We start from the raw sequence: 15,581 nt of genomic DNA on the forward strand, positions 1-15,581 counted from the left end.
TTTCACATCATGAATATTGTGGAAGCGTTTTACATAATGATACACATGTGGCCTATGTTGAACTCCTTGCCTTCTTAGGGAGGGTGGGTGGGGAGGGAAGAAGGGAGAGAATTTGGAACTCAAAGTTTTAAAAACAGACGTTCAAAAACAACAAAAAAAAAGTTTTTGTATGCAACTAGGAAATAAGATACACAGGCAATGGGGCATAGAAGTTTATCTTGCCCTACAAGAGAAGAAGGAAAAGGGGGATGGGAGGGGAGTGGGGTGACAGAAGGGAGGGCTGACTGGGGAATGGGGTAAACAGAATATATGCCATCTTGGAGTCGGGGAGGAGGGTAGAAATGGGGAGAAAATATGTAACTCAAAATCTTGTGGAAATCAATGCTGAAAACTAAAAAATGTTAAATAAAATGGAAAAAAAGAACAATATTGATAAGCTATATTAAATAAATTAAATAAAATAAAAAATAAAAGATGTAGATAGAATCAATGTCTTGAATTTTTTCTATCTCCTATTTTTATTTTTTTAATTATTATTTATATATTTAATATTTTTAGTTTTCAGCATTGATTTCCACAAGAGTTTGAATTACAAATTTTCTCCCCATTTCTACCCTCCCCCCCACTCCAAGATGGCATATATTTTGATTGCCCCATTCCCCAGTCAGCCTTCCCTTCTGTCACCCCACTCACCCCCCCATCCCCTTTTCCCTTACTTTCTTGCAGGGCAAGATAGATTTCTATGCCCCATTGCCTGTATATCTTATTTCCTAGTTGCATACAAAAACTTTCTTTTTGAACATCTGCTTTTAAAACTTTGAGTTCCAAATTTTCTCCCCTCTTTCCTCCCTACCCAACCTCCCTAAGAAGGCAAGCAATTCAACATAGGCCACATGTGTATCATTATGCAAAACCCTTCCACAACAGTCATGTTGTGAAAGACTTAACTATGTTTTGCTCCTTCCTATCCTATCCCCCTTTATCCAGTTTTCTCCCTTGACCCTGTCCCTTTTCAAAAGTGTTTGCTTTTGATTACCTCCCCCTATCTGCCCTCCTTTCTATCATCCCCCCTTTTTTATCTCCTTCCTCCTTCTTTCTTGTGGGGTAAGATACCCAATTGAGTGTGTATGTTATTCCCTCCTCAGGTCAAATCCAATGAGAGCAAGATTCACTCATTCCCCCTCACCTGACCCCTCTTCCCTTCCTACAGAACTGCTTTTTCTTGCCACTTTTATGCAAGATAATTTACCCTCTTCTATCTCTCCCTTTGTCCCTCTCTCAATATATTCCTCTCTCATCCCTTAGTTTGATTTTATTTTTTAGATATCATCCCTTCATATTCAACTCACCCTGTGCCCTCTGTGTGTGTGTGTGTGTATGTATTACCTTCAGCTACCCTAATACTGAGGTCTCATGAATTATACACATCATCTTTCCATGTAGGAATGTAAATAAAACAGTTCAACTTTAGTAAGTCCCTTATGAGTTCTCTTTCTTGTTTACCTTTTCATGCTTCTCTTGATTCTTGTGTTTGAAAGTGAAATTTTCTATTCAGCTTTGGTCTTTTCACTGAGAAAGCTTGAAAGTCCTCTGTTTTTATTGACAATCCATATTTTGTCTTGGAGCATGATACTCAGTTTTGCTGGGCAGGTGATTCTTGGTTTTAATCCTAGCTCCTTTGACCTCTGGAATATCATATTCCAAGCCCTTCAATCCCTTAACATAGAAGCTGCTAGATCTTGTATTATCCTGATTGTGTTTCCACAATACTCAAATTGTTTCTTTCTGGTTGCTTGCAGTATTTTCTCCTTGACCTGGGAGTTCTGGAATTTGGCAACAATATTTCTAGGAGTTTTCTTTTTGGGATCTTTTTCAAGAGGTGATTGGTGGATTCTTTCAATTTCTATTTTACTCTCTGGTTCTAGAATATCAGAGCAGTTTTCCTTGATAATTTCTTGAAAGATGATAGCTAGGCTCTTTTTTTGATCATGGCTTTCAGGTAGTCCAATAATTTTTAAATTATCTCTCCTGGATCTATTTTCCAGGTCAGTCGTTTTTCCAATGAGATATTTCACATTGTCTTCCACTTTTTCATTCCTTCGGTTATGTTTTATAATAACTTGATTTCTGCTAAAGTCACTAGCTTCCACTTGCTCCAATCTGATTTTTAAGGTGGTATTTTCTTCAGTGGTCTTTTGGACCTCCTCTTCCATTTGGCTAATTCTGCCTTTCAAGGCATTCTTCTTCTCATTGGCTTTTTGGAGCTCTTTTGCCATTTGAGTTAGTCTATTTTTTAAGGTGTTATTTTCTTCAGTATTTTTTTGGGTCTCCTTTAGCAAGTCATTGACTTGTTTTTCATGGTTTTCTCACATCACTCTCACTTCTCTTCCCAATTTTTCCTCTACTTCTCTAACCTGCTTTTCCAAATTCTTTTTGAGCTCTTCCACAGCCTGAGAACAGTTCATGTGTTTTTGGAGGCTTTTGATGTAGGCTCTTGGACTTTGTTGACTTCTTCTGGCTGTAGGTTTTGGTCTTCTTTGTCACCAAAGAAAGATTCCAAAGTCTGAGTCTGAATCTGAGTTCGTTTTTGCTTTCTGTTTATGTTTCCAGCCAACTACTTGACCCTTGAGCTTTTCGTTGGGGTATGACTGCTTGTAGAGTAGAGAGTACTTTGTCCCAAGCTTGACGGGGTTGCACTGTTGTTTTCAGAGCTATTTCCACACAGCAAGCTCTGCCACACCAGTGCTCCTCCTCCCCCAAGAACTGCCAGTCTAGACTGAGACTCACATCTAAGCAGGCTCTGCACTCCCACTCTGATCTGCTGCTTATTTCCTCCTACCAGGTGTGCCTGGGGCCAGAAGCAACTGCAGCTATAGCTCTGTAAGCAGCCTCAGAGCTGCACCACCTCCGCTGTCGCTGGGACGGTGGCCCACCACAACCTCCTTTCACTCTGTCCCCGCAGTTTTTTCCCACTAACCTTCTCTGTTGTCTTTGGTGTTTGTGGGTTGAGAAGTCTGGTAACTGCCACAGCTCACTGATTCAGGGCACTAGAGCCTGTTCCGACCAGCTCCCAGTCTGGTTGGTCTGGGCATGGCCCACTCTGGACTCTGCTCCACTCCGCTCCCGGCACTGTGCGATAGACCTTACCCAGTGACCATCCAGGCTGTCCTGGGCTGGAGCCCTGCTTCCCTCTGCTATTTTGTGGGTTCTGTAGTTCTAGAATTTGTTCAGAGCCACTTTTATAGGTGTTTGGAGGGTCCTGGGGGAGAGCTTTAGGCAAGTCCCTGCTTTCCAGATGCCATTTTGGTGCTGCCCCCCTCTCTCCTATTTTTCAGTTGGCAGCTTTTATCAGGTAAAAAATAAGGTCATTGGATAGATATCCTTTCTCTTCATCTTTATCATTCTAATTTTTTATTTATTCTCACCTTTTCCAGTTCTGATTACCTGATAGCAATCAGGTAGCTGATTCTAAGATAACTAGTAGTTGTAAATTTCTTGTCTCTTAAGAAAGTCAATTTCATCACCTGTAGTATGTTTCCTTATCTGTAAGATTCAGTTGATACATACTTGTACCTTGTACCTAAGAAGGTTTATATGTTGGCCTCTTTCATTTCTTGATCTTAAGCCTTATTCTCTTCTCCTTCCTTAGTGTTCTATTTTGCTAGCTCAGGGGAATAAGTGAATCTAGCCTTCACACATCATAGCAATAGGAAACATAAGATCCAAGTACATTAAAATTATCCATTAGAAATCTCTTCATGATACAATGGATGGAGAAAATCCTATTTCTCAAATAATTACAGAGCCTGATGATAGCATAAAACATCTCAAGCCATCAAAATGATAACTAGGCTTACTTTTATGGTCCTCCATTTCCACACATATTTCAATTCCTCTCCCAGGACCACATATTTTTTGCTGAGCAATTTCTTGTGATTCCACAAAATGCAACAAGTATAGAAGATAAGCTCTACTCTGCTGTTTTTCTTAGATGGAAAAACAGAAAGTCTGTTGTCCTGTCATAGCTTTGGTTTGTTAGAATACTCTACAAGAGATTTCACTTAACTATATTTTCCAGAAGTTTTCAATGTCATTCCCTATGCCCATATTTTTTAAACTGAAGTCACAAAGTATTAAAACATATGAGTTAAAGAATCTCATCAGATTCTCTATAGAATTTCTCTACATATAATCAGATGCCTTTAAAGCTGAAAGAAAACTTAGAGATTATCTATTCCAAGCCCCTCATTTTGCAGATGAGGAAACTGAGACTAGAGAGTCTCATCATTACCAGTGACTGGCTGTTAGTTAATGCCAGAAGCACTTTTTATAGTATCAAAGAACTGTAAATAAAGCAAATGCTGGAGAATGGCTAAACAAATTAAGGTACACGAATGTAATAGAATACACTAGGAAACTGTAAGAAATGACTGTGAAGAATTCAGAAGCATGTGAACTTATATAAAGTGAAATGAGCAGAACAACCAGGAAAACAATACACATGACTACAACAATAACAGCAAAAAAAAAAAAAAAACACAGAAAGAAAAAAGTATACCATGTCAATAATCAGAAAGTGTGGCCACATAGAGCAGCTGGGAAAAAGGACTTCCTTTCCCTTCATTATAAAAGTGGTGGACTACAGACCTGGAATGTTACATACATTATCAGGTCAGTATGTTTTTTGGTTGGTTTTGTTGAACTGCTTGTTTCCCCATCTTTCTTTAAAAAATCCTTTGTTATAAGGGATGATTCTCTCAGGGGACATCAGGGGAAGGGATATTTTGGGAAATGAAAATGATGTTGAAATAAAATATATTTTAAAAAAATAAGTAGAAAAGACAGGATTTGAATCCAGGTCTACCAACTCCAAAATCAATCTATTACCCACTTCACCATTTCTTCATTGTATAATGGATATTGGCATGTATATTATAATAATCCTCATGGTGGTCTCTTTGGTAGTGCTCCTCATGAACAATGAGACCAAGGATGTCGTAAAATTATGTTTCTTACCAGGCGCCAACTTAGCTAACATTTAATCACAGACTCATAAGCTCACAGATTTAGATTTGGAAAGGATCTCTGAGGCCAGCAAGCCCAAATCTCTCATTTTATAGAGAAGGAAACTATGGCACAGAGAAGTCATATGACTTTGCTTGGGCTCACACAACCAGTAAGTGTCTGAAGCCAGATTTGAAGCTTGGTCTTCCTGATTTCAAGTCCTAGGCTCTATCTATACACTAAACAATGCTGCCTTTGTATTCACCTCTGAGGAAAACAAGCCATCCTTTCATTTATTTGCAAGGTCTTTACTTCTCCTGGTTTCATTTACAGTAAGAATGTCAATATAGATGTTGTTCAGTTTCTCCATGTCAACTCAGTCACTGGACAAAGAATATATTAGATATAGCCATTTAAGTTAGTGCTTGTAGACTAAGCCCCATTAGCCCCCTTTTCATAGCAAACTGCATTGAACCAATGTTCACTTTGTATTTTGTCCATATCAAGTATGACCTGGTTAAAAAAATTTTTTTTGAATGGTGAGCAACATTCTGGTAACAAACTCCACAATTAGTTAGGTCAGTCCAAGCACAGCAGACATACACTCTGTTGAAAAGTCCATACATATACATATTATCCTGCCTAATAATACCTGTTAGAGCTTGATGGTGTAGCAAAGCCCAGGGTCATTTCAATGCAATGATGAAGACAACAGAATAGGACTTTTGTCAAGAATCTTCTACATAAATTAAAAGTTCCCTTAAATTATTTTTGTTAGAAGTTAGGGACTGAAATAAACTTTTTCTGCAAGAAAGGAAGATAGTAACACATAAGTCTGAAATCTTAATAAAGAGTCATACGCTTACTCAAAGTGACCAAATTTGCCATGGGGTATGCTTATCTGAAACCTGAGAAGCAGTAAATGTAGGTTTGGTTAGAATGTATGGTAATCACAGCCAAAACTGAAATTTATAACCCATCCTGTTTTATCTTACTTTTTCAGCAAAATCAAGGGGGAAACGATCACAATCAGTCTTTAACAAATGAGTTACTGTCTTACCTTGCCAACAATAGCAGGGATATTCATTGAATTGGTTGCGAAACCCATTCCGTATGCCATGGCTGCTTCCACTCCCAAAAACCTGGCCACTAACTTCTCTAGCTCTTCATGCTTATCGAGGTTTCCTATGTACAGAAAGAATAATAGTTTAAAACCCCAAACTTTCCAAATTTAAGAAACATTTCTAATTTGAATCCAAATAGAGTGTAACTTTGTAGACTAGGAATTAAAAAGGAATGAGAGTTACGTATAATGTTAACTTATTTTAAAAAACATAACACTTAAATATTCATAATTTGAAAGACAAATTAGTACCGTGTGGGCACACAAGTGGCAGCTAACTGCTTAGTGAATAACCTATGAAGCATAATATCTGCTATATATGTTTATTAAATAATGCTCCTTACACACTTGACAAGGACAAATAAAGTTGTGAGCTGAACGTATTGTAAGATCTTTCTGTTTTAATAGCACTAGCTAGGAAATCCAAGGCTCTTTAGGGTACCTTGCTCCCCACAAAAAAGGTCATCCATGGTCCGAGAGAAATATAACATATCTGACCTCTTGGTTCAGCTTGCTTTTTGTTGGAAACCTACTTTAGTGGAGGAATTGAGTATTTTCTCTAGATGACTCTGTTTACATAGCTATGACTATGAAGGTATTTTTGCAATTACCATTAACAAGACTAACATGATTCTGTAGATATAATAACAAAATATTTTAATATGCAAAATAGATGTTGTCAAAACTTGTACAATTAACCAAAACAGCCATATGAGGCTGAATGTTATAAGGAGAAGAGTTATGGCAGTGGCACTAGTCAATACTGGCAAGAAAACAATGTAAATTCTGAAGTTCAAATGTAATTTTTGTAAGTTTAATGATACTATAAAACCAAAGAAGGATAAAGCTATCCTATAATGTTCATGACAACCAATTCTTTAAGAGCAGACACATTTTTCTTTTACTCTACCTCTGAAATAAAAACTAAATTTAGTCTCTAAAAAGTTCATCTTTTTACAAAGCTATCTTTCCTAATATTGTGGAGCTTTCTTATATTCAAGCAACTAGGGAACATCAATTAGTAAGTACACTTGGGGAAAAAAATCAAAACTAAGCCTGTGAAATTTCATAGTCAAGATTTTGTTTATTTCATATGATTTCTTATGATCTTAGTGATCATTTAGTCCAATCTTCTTTATTTTACGAAGGATGCAGATGAGTTCCAGAGGCATTAAATGACTTGCCCAATGTCACGGAAAAAAAAGAAATATTAACATTACTTTACAGAGCCCAGTACATAACAGACACTTAATAAAAAAAGTCTGTTGAATGATTACCTGGGCCCTTTGACCCCAAATCCGGTGTTCCATCATATGTTACCTGTCATTATCTGATGTGAACAATGGCTGAAAATTCAATGATAAAATATTCAGTTTTAATGTTTTGACTATGTGATATTTATAGACATAATTTTGATAATTAGTTCATTAACCAATAAAAATTTTGGAAATTTCAATTTTGTAAATGTAACCCTGAGTCCAAGCTTACCAATCTCCTGTCTACTGCTACAAACTCCAGCTCCGTACTCCTCCAGGACTTTGGCTGCTGCTTCTTTGCATGTCCCAGTGTTCTTTGCAAATCCAAGATAGTTGTAGGAACCCATGTTGATAACATCTTTAATTATGTTTCCTGTGTACCTGTATTTTAGTAGTATGTGGTAAATGAAACCCATAAATCAAAAGAAAAATTTAATAATAAATATACTAATGGTATAAAAAAACTGCTAGTGACTATAGTAAATAAACAAAGCCTAGTCTTATACTTTAAAAAAATACTCCTTTTGAGTTTAAATCCTATCATGTATCTGATCATTTGCAAGTGTGGATATCAAGCAAAAGCTACTTAAATACATTTAGGAACTAGTTAACCAAGGGAAGAATTTAGAACTGGTCATGTTTAGCTTGGATAAGTGGCTATGGCTGCTTAAGTAGTAGTGTAGATGTTGTGTGGAAAAGGGATCAGATTTGATCTGCTTGTCACCAGAGAAGAGAACCAGTAAAAGTAGATAGAAATTGCACACAGAGGAAGATTTAGATCCATATAAGGAAAAACGCCTTAACTATTTGAGATGTTTTAAAAATGGACCTGCTTCCTAATGTTACATGTGGATTGAACTAGACTTGTAAAATACTTTTCAACTCTAAGATTCTATGATTCTGACTGTTTTTGCTCCTCAGATATTAAGACACATGGAAAAGAAAAGAAAAACCTGCAGCCTATTGTCTGTAAATAATTTGAAATTTTTCCATACCATATGCAAACTTTAAAGCACTTAAATTAAAATAATCTGTGAACACCATTTTTCAGACTTTTTCTTTTTTCTTTTTGGTAACATTTCCATGCAATCTTATTATAACCCTTGAAGCAGTTAAAAAGTCAGACATTTGATTTTAATAAGCAGCATAAGGTTGGTTTTGTTTGAAGGCCAAATTTAATGACTCCAAAGCAGTACAACATATATGTTATATTGTTGGCTAGGACTTTAACTCCAACAAAGTTAAATGTAACAGAAATGTAAAATGTCAGAAAAGAACTTCAAAAACTCAACAATTTTTAATCTATTTTTCAATGAAACTCGTAGGTTTATGGTGGGAATTAAGCTTAGGTCCCCCCCCCCCCGCAAAATCTTTCATTCAATTCATTATCAAATGTCTCCAAAATTCAGTCTATTTTGTTTTTTCACTATAGAGTTATAATCTGGTAAATTATCCATAATATAGACTCACTTGAATGACCAATTATAATCATGGGAATGTCTTTCCATGATGTCCACCTTGGCTCCAGGCACACTACAGATTGGTCGGTTCCAATTGTCTCGAATTCGCATGTAGAGGTTCCTTGTGTAGAAGTTTTCAAAGTCCTGATACAATGAGACAAAGTCCTGCCCAACAAACAATAAAATATAGAAAAACCATGGTACTCAAAGTTAGAAATTTTGTCTTTCATTGAATTCACATTTTAGCCAGCAATCCAATGCCAAAAAAAAAAAAAAAGTTAAACTACTATAGCTTTTGGAAGTTCAAGCACTAGTTTCAACTAGTTTTTTAAAATGCACAAAACCAAACTTGTAACATTTCTCTCACCACAGATCTTAAAGAAACCTAAAATGTAACAGAATCATAAATTTAAAGGAAAATGAGAACTCTAAGGTTCTGAAACTTCAAGGGACCCATGAAATCACAAATGTGGGCACACCCTTAATCCATGAAGACTACAATCCAGCTATGCAGTTCTTAGCTATCTTTCCATAAATCCTCCATAGAGCAACTTTGCAATGTATTTATGAGAATACTTGCTCCCTTGAGATATTTTAATATTTTTTGGATAATACACAATGTTATCCCTCTGCTATCCCTGACTTTCTCTAATGATGTCTTTTTAAGCAGAAAGTGCTTAAAACCTAAAGTTTCCCCTAGTTAAAAAAAAAATCACTAATAAGTTAGACACTGGGAAAGATTTCCTATCTTTTTAAGTTACTTGACATGAAGTTATGGAATATCTACCTCTACTGAGCTAAGAAAAAAATGGATAGCTATCTTAATGGTTAAGTATAATTCTACCTGTATTCCTAGAGCAGGACTTCTTAAATTTTTTCCATTTGGGACCCCTCTACTGCTTCTTAGCACCGTAGTCTTAGCACTGTGGATTGAGACCCACATTTTAAGAAGCACTGTCTTAGAGGATGTCAGGAGTTTCTTTTAGTGAGTCAGTAAACACATTAGTGAGTGATTGCTCTATTCACTCTCCTAAAATATTGAAGGAGTTAGGAGGAGGAGGGAAGAGACAAAAGAAGTCATCCATGACAATTCTATATTGTTTCATAGAATGAAACACTAAAGAATCCGATCTCCTTCCTGAATAGATTTTTCACTGACCATGGATCTTGGATCTTGAGCTGGAAGAGATGTCAAAGGCCACTCAGTTCAATGTTCTCAATTTACAGATGAGGAACTTGAGGTCTGGAGGTTACATGTCAGAGGTGAGATTTAGACCCAGGTCTTCTAATTCCAGATGCTGGGCTCGGTACTTACCTCACTGCCCCTTAATATATGATACATATCTCTATTTTTAATTTCCAAATTGAAATGTTCCAAATATCTACTTCAGTTGTGCTTAAAATAGGATATTGACTTAGAAATCTGTATGAGATACGCAATATAGAAACCTATCTCACAGGAAGAAAATAAGCCTTTGAAAAAGGAGGTAAAAAGTAGAACAAGGAAAAACACAGCCAGTCAGTTTTTTCTACAAATAAATCAAGGTTTTCCCCAAAAGTTTTCTCTGCCATCTTTTAGGGTACTAGTTTCCAATTTCAGGTACAACCTCAATCAGGGTGAGAGAGAAAATGGTTGAGAATGATAATCCAGAGAGGTTCATAGGTCAGAGTTCTTCCTAGATTATATAGGGAAAAGAAACCTTTGGAGTCAGTGGTACGCACTAGAGCCTATGCTGCATGTGGATGAAAATAATCTTTCCCAGTGAATGTCTGAGATGCTGGACAAGTGGTCAAGGGAATATGAACCCAAGGTAAGTGAACTAACCTGGGCTGGTACCTGTCTCTACTTGTACCTGGCCTGGGAATTAGGCAAGGGTTCTATTCTTCTCTACGCAGTTTACAGAGTGAGACAACTTAAGTCTTGAAAAAGGAGTAGATCTTGGGACAGAAAAGGGAGTGGGGAGCAAGACTGGAGGAGGCTACTAAAAGAAAGAAGAGCAGATTAAACCTTTATCCCTCTCATCACAACTCCCCCTACCTAAACTCCCAAGGTTGGCACCTCCAACATACCTAATTCAGCTAGGAATGATGGAAGTTCTTTGTGGTTAAAAAACAGAAGGATCTATGTATAGTTTAGCTTTATTACTAAAGAAATCCTAACATTATGACTCCATGCTCAAACCTCTGACCAACGGATTCCTTACTTTTTACAGGAGCCAGAGGGGGCTGAGTAATTCTCTGGGCAAATTATGTCCCACCTCTCCCCAATATCACCTTTTATTCCTCCAGGGCTGAGGCTGTCATTATGATGAGAAATGTGGTCGAGGCCAGCAGAATAGAGTACCCTCTCCACAGTAAGATTTAAAAGGTAATGGGAGAGGCTCTCACCCAAATGGCCTCCCCATCCAGATTCCATGATTCTGCTGTTGTTGTTGTTTAGACATACTATTTCAGTCCCTCAGAGACATCCTTTATTAGAGGACAAATTCACAGGCAGATATTTCAATTATTAGGAGCCACACATAACTACTACTATCTGAATATAAAGTATTATCTCTATATAATTCATAGTCATAAGTCAAAGACAGTAGTAATAGTTATGATTTTCAGTTTATGGATTAGAAATAGAAAGATGAAATGCCTTGTCCAAAGTTACCAGAATTCAGAAGCACAATGAGTATAAACACTCATTGGTCTGGGACTGTTTACATGTTCTCAGCATGGATCCCAACAAGAACTCTCACCTCTAGTCTTGATTCCACAGATTGAATTCCTCTCAAAGGACACAGCTTAAAATTGTATACCTTATCAAATGAGATTTCATTTTGACATGCTAGCTTTTGAAGTCACTAACAATAACTGTTCTGACCTTGAGATGAAGAGCTTGAAAAAACTCAAGCTCAAATATCTGTCAGTCCACACAAAAAGATCTAAAACTCCATCCTTGACATTCTGTGCTTTGATGAAGAGGAGGGAGGCAGAAGGAGAACCACAATCAAGTAAACTGATTCTAGCAGTCAAGTAATTTCTGAAAATGAAACTCATTTCTGAAAATGAAACTCATTTCATTTGGAAAGCCAACTCAAAAAATTAACAAAGCTAGGAAATCAAAGTTTCCTCTCTATAATACCACCTAGCACTTGGGCATCAAATGCTTTCAAAGGATTAAGAATTCTCAGGTCTTTCCAAATAATTTGAAAATTAAGTTGATACTTGCTTATTTTAAAAATGAGAGCTACCTACTCTCTTATAGCTACAAACAAAACCCTGAAATGTTCAATATGTAAAAACTATAGCTGCTAACACAGAACAGAGGATCCTTCCCTATGTAAAACAACATTCTAAAAAATAAAAAGATCCTGCTTTCCACCCTCTGTCCTTCTACTTCCTTACTTGTTTAGAAGTGAACAATATGTAGTTCTTCCACAGGGAATAATTTAAATTAAGGGGAGGAAAGGAAGGGAGAACAACCTATACAGTGACACAGTTTTATATTCCTGTTATTAAGGAACAAATGATGGTCCATTAACTTTTCAACAAAAAAGCAGTATAATTTTCCCCTCAAGCTGTGCTATTTCCCCAATATTGTCCTTTTCTTTCTCTTTGACCTATTTCTGAAATATCTCATGTAGCCATAAGGCTCTCAAACCATCTTTTACTTCTTTTCTCTATATGCTGATATATATGCCTTGAAGGGTACCTATAGCAATGGGAATCAAGGAAGCACTTACTAAGCAGCTACTATATGCCAGATGCTGGGGGTATGAGGACAAAAGCAAAATAGTTTCTACCCTTCCAGGAGTTCGCATCCCCAACAATAAGACAACACATACACATAAGTGTTGTTTAATCATTTTCAGTTGTGTCTGACTTTTCATGACTCATCGTGAAGTAGTTTGCCATTTTCTTCTCCAGCTTGTTTTACAGATTAGGAAATTGAAACAAATAGGGTTAAATGACTTGTCCAGGGTCACACACCTAGTAAATATCTGAGGCCAGATTTGAACTCAGGGAGATGAGTCTTCCTGCCTCTAGGCCTAATGCTCTATCCATGGCAACACCTAATTTCCCACATATGTAACAAAGGCATATTCAAAACACATAAAAAGCAGATGCAAGAGAAACTTGGGGAAGGCACCGCCAAGTAGGGGGACTAGGACAGGCTTCCTGCAGAAGGCGGAGCTTAAGCTATGTTTTAAAGAAAGCCAGGGATGCTAAAAGGCAGGAATAAGGAGACAGCACACGGGGGATGAGGCATATACAGTACATACAGTACATACAGAGATGACAAACGGAATGTCTTGTGTGAGCAACAGCATCTAGCCAGTGAGGCATCAATGTATAAGAAGGCTCAAAAGCAGGGTGGAGCTAGGTTACAAAATGAGCTCTAAATGCCAAGCCAATATTTTTATTTGATCCTACAGGATTAGAGAGGCACTGGAGTTTGAGTGGTAGAGAAACATGGACAGAACTTGGTTGTGTTTGTCCTTCGTTTTCAAAGAGGACCATGACATCAGGGAGATGATGACATGACTTGCAGTTGACTTTGATTTGAGTGAGGGAGGGCTGGGCAAGGTCATCAGCCTTTCTCCTCCAGAGTCATCTGGGTCCAGTGACCAGATATTCATCAGGAAACTGGAGATGGCCCAGGATGCACTGGCAGACCCTGGCCCTTTTAGGCTCAGACCTTTTTGTGCACTCACTTAGAGTGAGGTAACGCCCATTCAGTGAATAGGCCTCTTTAAGAAGTAAATCAAGAGATGGCCCCTTTAATTAGAAGAAAGAAAAATAAATCAAGATGAGAGGGGAAGGCCCTCAGGGTTGCTGTTCCAAAGAGAAACAGTTACCATTGACATTCACTCTAAGGCAGAAGGGCCCCAAATACAGCTATTAAGTGGTGTTTAGGCAGGGACCTATCGTAGTCCAATCTACGAGCTTCAGAGTGACAGAACTATGCTACCCAGAAAATTATTGATGCTACAGTTGGATTGCACTGGAGGAAACCTTGAGGCAAAATAATCAATAGCAATCTACTCCAACAGCCCAGGTGAAAGGCAATGTGGACCTGAGGGAGAGCAGTAGCTTTGTGCAGTAGGCCCAGGAGAGAGCCACTGACACAGAAACAATGTTTGACGACTAACTAGATCAAGGCATGAGTGAGAGTGAGGAGCAAAAGATAACACTGAGCCTTCAAACCTGGGTTATTGGGGCATCCATGAAGGGAAGTTTGAAAGAGGTGGAGGTTTGGGGGAAAAAGGGAAGTTCTGGTTTGGACATGTGGAGTATGAGATGCCTAGTGGATATCCAATTCAAAATGTCCAACAAGCAGTCAGTGATGCAGGACTAGAGCTCAGGAGATACTAGAGCTAGATGTGCAGAACTGGGAATATAGAGGCATGTAATAAGCAAAATCATTTCAACCCTCAAGGAGTTCACATCCTTGACAACTGAACCCATAAGAGCTGATAAGGTCACTGGTGGAAGTAGAGAGATAAAGGGAAGAGGATCCAAGACACCCACAACTGGTAAGCATGAGAGGGATGGTGGTCTAGCAAAGGAGACCAATAAGGAATTGAAACCCTCTTGAAACTAACCTGAGATACAAATGAAGGGCATTTCATACAAAAGCAGTGAAACTTTATTTTCCTAAAAGATAAACATAACTTTCTATAAGAAACTTCTAAAAAATCAGATACAGGTTATGTTTATACTTCCAAAGTAAGCCGTCATAAAAATTTTGATAGGATGTATACTTTAGGAAATTGGTTTCTCATATTGTGTGTGTGGGGAGGGGGGGGGGTTTGAGGTGTGCTCAAATTACTTTCGAAATCTAGGGTTTTTTTGACTAAACCTTCTTCAAGTTGTATACTGACAAATTCCCCTTCTCTTGAATTGCCTGTTTCTTTACAATCTAAAATATCTCCAGGCCCCCAGTTCTCCTTTTTCCTACTTGATTGCTACATAATTAAAAAAAAATTAAGAGACTGTGCTCCAACTAAAGAAACCAAACACTGGAAGGAAAGAAAAAAAAATTATCATGACTTACATTTTCTCCTAAAAGGTTTCTATTAGGTAGTCTTTTTCTCTCTTCTCCTTCAAGAGCTTTCATTTTTTCAGAAAAAAGTTTGCATCTCTCTTGAGCAGACAGAGGTCCAACACGATAATGTCTTTTTTTTTTTGAGGGGGACAGGGCTTGGAGGCAATTGGGGTTAAGTGATTTGCCCAGGGTTGTATAACTAATAAATGAGGCTGAATTTTAATACAGGTCCTCCTGACTCCTGGGCCAGTATGCTATCCACTGTACCACCTAGGTTCTCCCCAAAATGACAATCTAGGTTCTTCTAGAGTCCAGACTAATATCTGACCTTAAGGAAATCCATTTTAACTGTGATGCAATAGTGCTAAAATTATTCCAGTTCTTCTGTCTGAGAAAGGTCCAAGTTCTTTACATTCTGGATCAGCTGGACCCAAATGCAAGCCACTTGACAACATAATAATAAGAATGAACTGCTTTTAAGTTACAATAGTTCAATACAGCTGTTGATTTATTCTGGGCCATAAGCCACATATAAGTAGACTTTTACCAAAGGCAGGTTAAAAAGGAAATCATAAACCTTTGAATTTAGGTAGTTTCTTTTCCATGGTAGAAAGCAACCCAATAGATCTAGAAACATCTCAGGCATAAGCAACTATTTTAGTTTTTACAACTTTAGAAAATGAGCACATCCCAAGGAACTC

At 37.6% G+C, this 15,581-nt stretch overlaps 1 protein-coding gene across 1 annotated transcript in view; it reads right to left on the reverse strand.

Annotated features, from left to right (window-relative positions):
* The window catches only part of SPTLC2 (serine palmitoyltransferase long chain base subunit 2), a 176,009-nt gene that overhangs the window by 110,791 nt on the left and 49,637 nt on the right, over positions 1–15,581 (reverse strand). The window contains exons 3-5 of the mRNA XM_036734628.1: positions 8,854–9,008; positions 7,616–7,764; positions 6,065–6,189 (exon numbers count right to left, since the gene is read on the reverse strand). Of these exons, the coding sequence (XP_036590523.1) occupies positions 6,065–6,189; positions 7,616–7,764; positions 8,854–9,008 (429 nt within the window). The remainder of the gene's footprint in view (positions 1–6,064; positions 6,190–7,615; positions 7,765–8,853; positions 9,009–15,581) is intronic.

Source organism: Trichosurus vulpecula, chromosome 8 (genome assembly GCF_011100635.1).
Source record: "Trichosurus vulpecula isolate mTriVul1 chromosome 8, mTriVul1.pri, whole genome shotgun sequence".
Lineage (NCBI taxonomy): Eukaryota > Metazoa > Chordata > Mammalia > Diprotodontia > Phalangeridae > Trichosurus > Trichosurus vulpecula.